Source organism: Microcaecilia unicolor, chromosome 14 (genome assembly GCF_901765095.1).
Source record: "Microcaecilia unicolor chromosome 14, aMicUni1.1, whole genome shotgun sequence".
Lineage (NCBI taxonomy): Eukaryota > Metazoa > Chordata > Amphibia > Gymnophiona > Siphonopidae > Microcaecilia > Microcaecilia unicolor.
Genome location: NC_044044.1, coordinates 23451443 through 23457039, shown reverse-complemented (window position 1 = coordinate 23457039; position 5597 = coordinate 23451443). Strand labels below are relative to the sequence as shown.

General features: G+C 42.8%; 1 protein-coding gene across 1 annotated transcript; it reads left to right on the top strand.

Annotated features, from left to right (window-relative positions):
• Positions 1-4356: 4356 nt before the first annotated feature.
• LOC115457068 (olfactory receptor 1019-like) lies at positions 4357-5298 on the top strand. Its single transcript, XM_030186492.1, has one exon. The coding sequence runs from the start codon at positions 4357-4359 to the stop codon at positions 5296-5298; it is 942 nt and encodes a 313-aa protein (XP_030042352.1).
• Positions 5299-5597: the final 299 nt, after the last annotated feature.

Below are 5597 nucleotides of genomic sequence, written 5' to 3'. Positions count from 1 at the left end.
CTAAAAAGTGCCTCAACTGACCAGATGACCACCAGAGGAAATCGGGGATCAACTCCCCTTACTCCCCCAGTGGTCAACAAAGCCCTCCCACCCCAAAAAATATTTTAAACATTTTTGTGCCAGCCTCTATGCCAGCCTCAAATGTCATACCCAGCTCCCTGACAGCACTATGCAGGTCCCTGGAGCTGTTTTTAGTGGGTGCAGTGTACTTTAGGCAGGCAGACCCAGGCCAATCCCCCCCTACCGGTTCCACTTGTGGTGGTAAATGGGAGCCCTCCAAAACCCACCACAAACTCACTGTACCCACAACTAGGCGCCCCCTTTCACCCATAAGGGCTATGGTAGTGGTGCACAATTGTGGGGAGTGGGTTGGGGGGGGGGTTGAGGGGTTCAGCACACAAGGTAAAGGAGCTATGCACCTGAGACTTTTTTATGAAGTCCAGTGCAGTGCCTCTTAGGGTGCCTGGTTGGTGTCCTGACATGTCAGGGGGACCAGTGCACTAGGAATGCTGGCTCCTCCCATGACCAAAGGGCTTGGATTTGGTCATTTTTGAGGTGGACATCCTCGGTTTCTATTATCGGCGATAACCGAGGCCAGCCATCTCTAAGGTCGGCGATCTCAACATTTAGGTTGACCTAAATGTTGAGATTTGGGCGGCCCCGACCATATTATCTAAACGAAAGATGGATGCCCATCTTGTTTCGATAATATGGGATGCCCCGCCCCTTCGCCGGGACGTCCTTAGAGATGGGCGCCCAGTTCGATTATGCCCTCTATATGATTTATTTTAAAATTTTCCTACATAAATGGTGCTTTATTCCACTTTTTAAACGTTTTTTTCTTTCAAAAAAAGGGTACCATTGCCTGCCACACTTAGGGGCGTCCACTCTCATCTATCACTGACATAAGCAGGCATGCATAAATTTAGGCATACCAATGCTGACTTCTGCTATCATTCCATAACAGACTCTTGATGCCAAGGTTTCGTTATAGAATTGGCAATGAGCATGCGGCGTTAACCTGCTTGCTTATTTATTGCATTTGTATCCCACATTTTCCCACCTTTTTGCGGGTTTAGTGTGGCTTACAATATATTATGAATTATGGAAATACAATTTGTTACAACTCGGTTATGGATTACATTGTGATGAGTTATGCGAGACATAGTCAAAGTATCGTTAAGGAATATAGTAATGGAAAAGAGCATTGAAACAATGGAAGGAAATAACGGAAACAAAAGGGGCAATATATAATAACTAGCCGTTGAGCCCTTAAAAACGGGCTGGTATTGAGGTTTTCCTCCCCCCGCGGTCACCACCGCTCCCCTTCCCCCCCGCGAGGTCGTCGTCGCCGCCGCCGCCACCCCTCCACCCGGCCCGGGCCCTCTCTTCCCTTCTGAACTTACACATCCATTCGCCGAACGCAGCAACGCACATCAGCTGAGCTGCCCCTTCCTTCTCTGCCTGTGTGTGTCCCACCCTCGCTGACGTTATGTCACAGGAGGGCGGGACCACAGGCAAAGAAGGAAGGGCTCACTGCAGCTCAGCTGATGTGCGTTGCTGCGTTCGGCGAATGGATGTGTAAGTTCAGAAGGGAAGAGAGGGCCCGGGCCGGGTGGAGGGATGGCGGCGGCGACTCCGAGTGGGGGGGGGGGGGAGCGGTAGCAACCTCGGCGGCGCAGTTTCCCCTCTCTGTCCCGCCCCCCCCCTGTCATCACGTATTGATGCGGGGGCGGGACAGAGAGGGAAGTCTCTACTGCGCATTTGCGAGTGAGTACGGTCACTCGCCGTTTATATGTTTGATAGGAAAACCTTTGGTATACATTTTCTGTCAGTAAAGGTATGAGTGTGGTGAGATTACGGGGGATGAGAATTTAGAAGTGGCTGTATTGATGCATTACTGAACAGTGAGTGTGGGCTTTATGTGTTTTGGTTCTTTCCGTAAATTTTCTCAAAAAGATGGGTCTTCAATAGTTTGCGGAAGGTGGCTTGCTCGTAGATCGTTTTCAGGTTGCGCGGCAGTGTATTCTAGAACTGCGTGCTCATGTAAGAAATGGTTGACGCGTGTAGCACCTTGTATTTCAAGCCCTTGCAATTAGGGAAGTGTAGGTTGAGGAAAGTTCGGGATGATCTTTTAGCGTTTCTGGGTGGTAAGTCTATTAAATCAGACATGTAGGCTGGGGCTTCACCGTGAATGATTTTGTGGACTAATGTGCAGACTTTAAAAGTAATGCATTCCTTGAGTGGGAGCCAGTGTAGCTTCTCTCGTAAGGGTTTTGCACTTTCATATTTTGGTTTTCCGAAGATGAGTCTGGCTGCTGTATTCTGGGCTGTTTGAAGTTTCTTCAGTATTTGCTCTTTGCAACCTGCGTATAGTGAGTTGCAGTAGTCCAGATGGCTGAGTACGAGGGATTGCACTAAGCTGTGAAAGACGGATCTTGGGAAGAATGGTCTTATTCTTTTCAGTTTCCACATGCAGTAGAACATCTTTTTGGTTGTGTTGTTTGCATGAGTTTCGAGTGTTAGGTGGCGGTCGATAGTGACTCCAAGGATTTTTAAAGTTTCTGAGATTGGAAGGTTTAGTTTTGGTGTGTTTATAGCGGTGAATTCATTCGTGTTGTTCTGGGAAGTGAGTATCAGGCATTGAGTTTTTTCTGCATTTAGTTTCAAGCGAAATGCATCTGCCCAGGTGTTCATGATGTGTAGACTTTGGTTGATTTCATTGAAGATTTCTTTATTGTCTTGTTTGAAAGGGATGTATATTGTTACATCATCGGCGTATATATATGGGTTGAGGTTATGGTTTGATAAGAGTTTTGCCAGGGGGATCATCATTAGGTTGAAAATAGTTGGTGAGAGGGGTGATCCTTGTGGTACTCCACATTCAGGTGACCATGCAGCTGACGTGGTTGAATTCGATGTGACTTGATATGACCGCTGGGTTAGGAACCCCTTGAACCAGTTTAGGACATTTCCTCCAATGCCAAAATATTCAAGTGTGTGTAATAGGATTTTGTGGTCTATCATGTCAAAGGCACTTGACATATCAAATTGTAGGAGGAGTATATTGTTGCCAGTTGCAATCATTTGTTTAAATTTAGTCATAAGGTAATTAATACTGTTTCTGTGCTGTGATTCGACCGGAATCCTGATTGGGCATCATGCAGTATTGAGTGTTTGTTTAGATAGTTTGTGAGTTGTTTCGTTACCATTCCTTCGGTTATTTTGGTTATTAGTGGTATGGATGCTACTGGTCTGTAATTGGTTATTTTGCTTGCGCTTTTCTTTGTATCTTTGGGTATTGGGGAGAGTAAAAGTTTTCCTTTTTCTTTAGGGAAAAATCCGTTTTGTAGCATGAAGTTTACGTGGTTAGTTAGGTCTATTATGAATTGTTGAGGAGCTGATTTCATGAGGTTGTTTGGGCATATGTCTAGTTTGCAGTGGGATTTGGCAAATCTTTTAAGTGTTTCAGAGATGAGGTCTTCTGATAGTAGTTCAAATTTGGTTCAAATTCTGTCTGCTGGGTATGTTCCGTCTTCTGGGTCTAGACAATCTAGGAGTGTGGCGTATTCAATTGGGCTGGCGGGTATTTTAAGACGTAGTTGTATAATTTTCTCCTTGAAGTATTTCGCAAGGTTGTCAACATCTGGTGTGTCTTTGCTGTTGTTTGTAACTGGTGTGGTGTCTAACAGTTTGTTCACAAGGTAGAAGAGTTTATGTTTGTAGTTTGGTCCTATTATTGTTTTGTAATGTAGTCTTTTAGTCTGTTTTATGGTATATTTGTATTTCCTCCAGAGTAGTTTCCAGGCATTTAGTGTTTGTTCCAGACGCTTTCTAGTTTCCTGACTTGTGTTTTAAGTTTTTTCACCTCAAATCTCTTGCCAACTATAGTTGATATGGTTAAGAAGAGGTAGAAACACAGGTACAAATTAAATGGATGTTAGAAAGTAGATGATTTTAAACCAATTGCCACTACACCAATAGACTTTGAAGTAAACTAGATGAGTGTTTTCCTTTGTTTAAACCTCTGATAGCTACATGTACCTTATAAGAACATAAGAATAGCCATACTGGTTCGGACCAATGGTCCATCTAGCCCAGTATCCTGCTTCCAACAGTGGTCAATCCAGGTAACAAGAATCTGGCAGAATCCCAAATAGTAGGAACATTCTAACCTCAAAGAGTAACAACATTCCAGAATCCCAAAGAATAGCAAGATTCCATGCAGAATCTCAAAGAGTAGCAAGATTGTACCTGGCAGAAACTCAAAGAATAGCATCATGGGATCCCATGTATATTGCAATATAGGTATTATTCATTCAGCTGCAAATTTTCTCTATTTTTATAAAACAGATCATGAACACGGAAACCAGAAAGGGAGAGAATAAGACATCAGCCACAGGATTCATCATTCTGGGATTCTTTAACCAAACTCAACACCGTGTCTTCATTTACACAATAGTTGTACCAGCCTACGTCATCTCTATGCTGGGAAATATTGGCTTCTTAATATTAATGTTCTCTGACCACCATCTCCACAAACCCATGTACTTCTTCCTCAGCAACTTGTCCTTTCTAGATATTTGGAACACCACAGTCACGGTCTCTACGTTGCTACAAAGCCTTTTAAAAGGGAAGACCTTTATTTCATTTCCTTCATGTATGACACAGCTTTACCTGTTCATAACTGCTTTAAGTACAGAATTCTGGCTTCTCACAGTCATGGCCTATGATCGTTTTGCAGCAATATGTAAACCTCTACATTACCCACTCCTCATGAACAAAAAGAATTGTGTTTTACTTGCAGCTTCTTCCTGGATAATCAGCATTGTTGATACGATTGCTGCAGTAGATGTTATATCCCATTACTCTTTCTGTGGCTCCAATGAGATTAACCATTTTTTCTGTGACCCTAATGCACTGCTAAAACTCTCCTGCAGTGATACTCAGAACTTTGAAATACTAGCACTTTCTGAAGGGGTTTTTTTGGCCATTGCCCCGTTTCTATTAACCCTGTTATCCTACGTATTTATCATTGTAGCCATCCTGAACATCTGTTCTTCTGAAGGGAAAAACAAAGCCTTCTCTACCTGCTCCTCCCACTTAACCATTGTTCTTATTTTCTATGGCACTGTAACAGTCGTCTACATGAGCCCAAGCTCAATGTTTTCACCTGAAGAAGAAAAAATGTTTGCCCTTCTGTACACGGTGTTCATTCCCATGCTAAACCCCTTAATTTATAGCATGAGAAATAAAGAAGTAAAAAATGCCCTGAGAAATCTCATCTTTAGAAAATAACATTAAAGGAAAGAAGATATTATCACTGTCGTCTGAAAATTCAACAGCAATTAAGTATTTTTTCTTTTCATGGCTATTCCTGTTACTCAGTAAAAACAGTTACAAAGTTTATAAAATTCTAGGTTTTCTTTGTATCATTTCTTGTTTCTCTGTCTGTTAGTTTGTTTGGTGGTTGTTTTTGTTATTTTAATCATTGAGCAAGATGAGGGCAGATCAATACTAGGGATGGACAGCCAGAACATTTTCAGGTCATTCATTTGTTTTTAGGTCCAGAATGTGAGTGTGAAGTCTTCTTAAAG

Excerpts from the sequence above, each read along its gene's own strand:
- LOC115457068 (XM_030186492.1), top strand. The coding sequence starts at position 4,357 with ATGAACACGGAAACCAGAAAGGGAGAGAATAAGACATCAGCCACAGGA.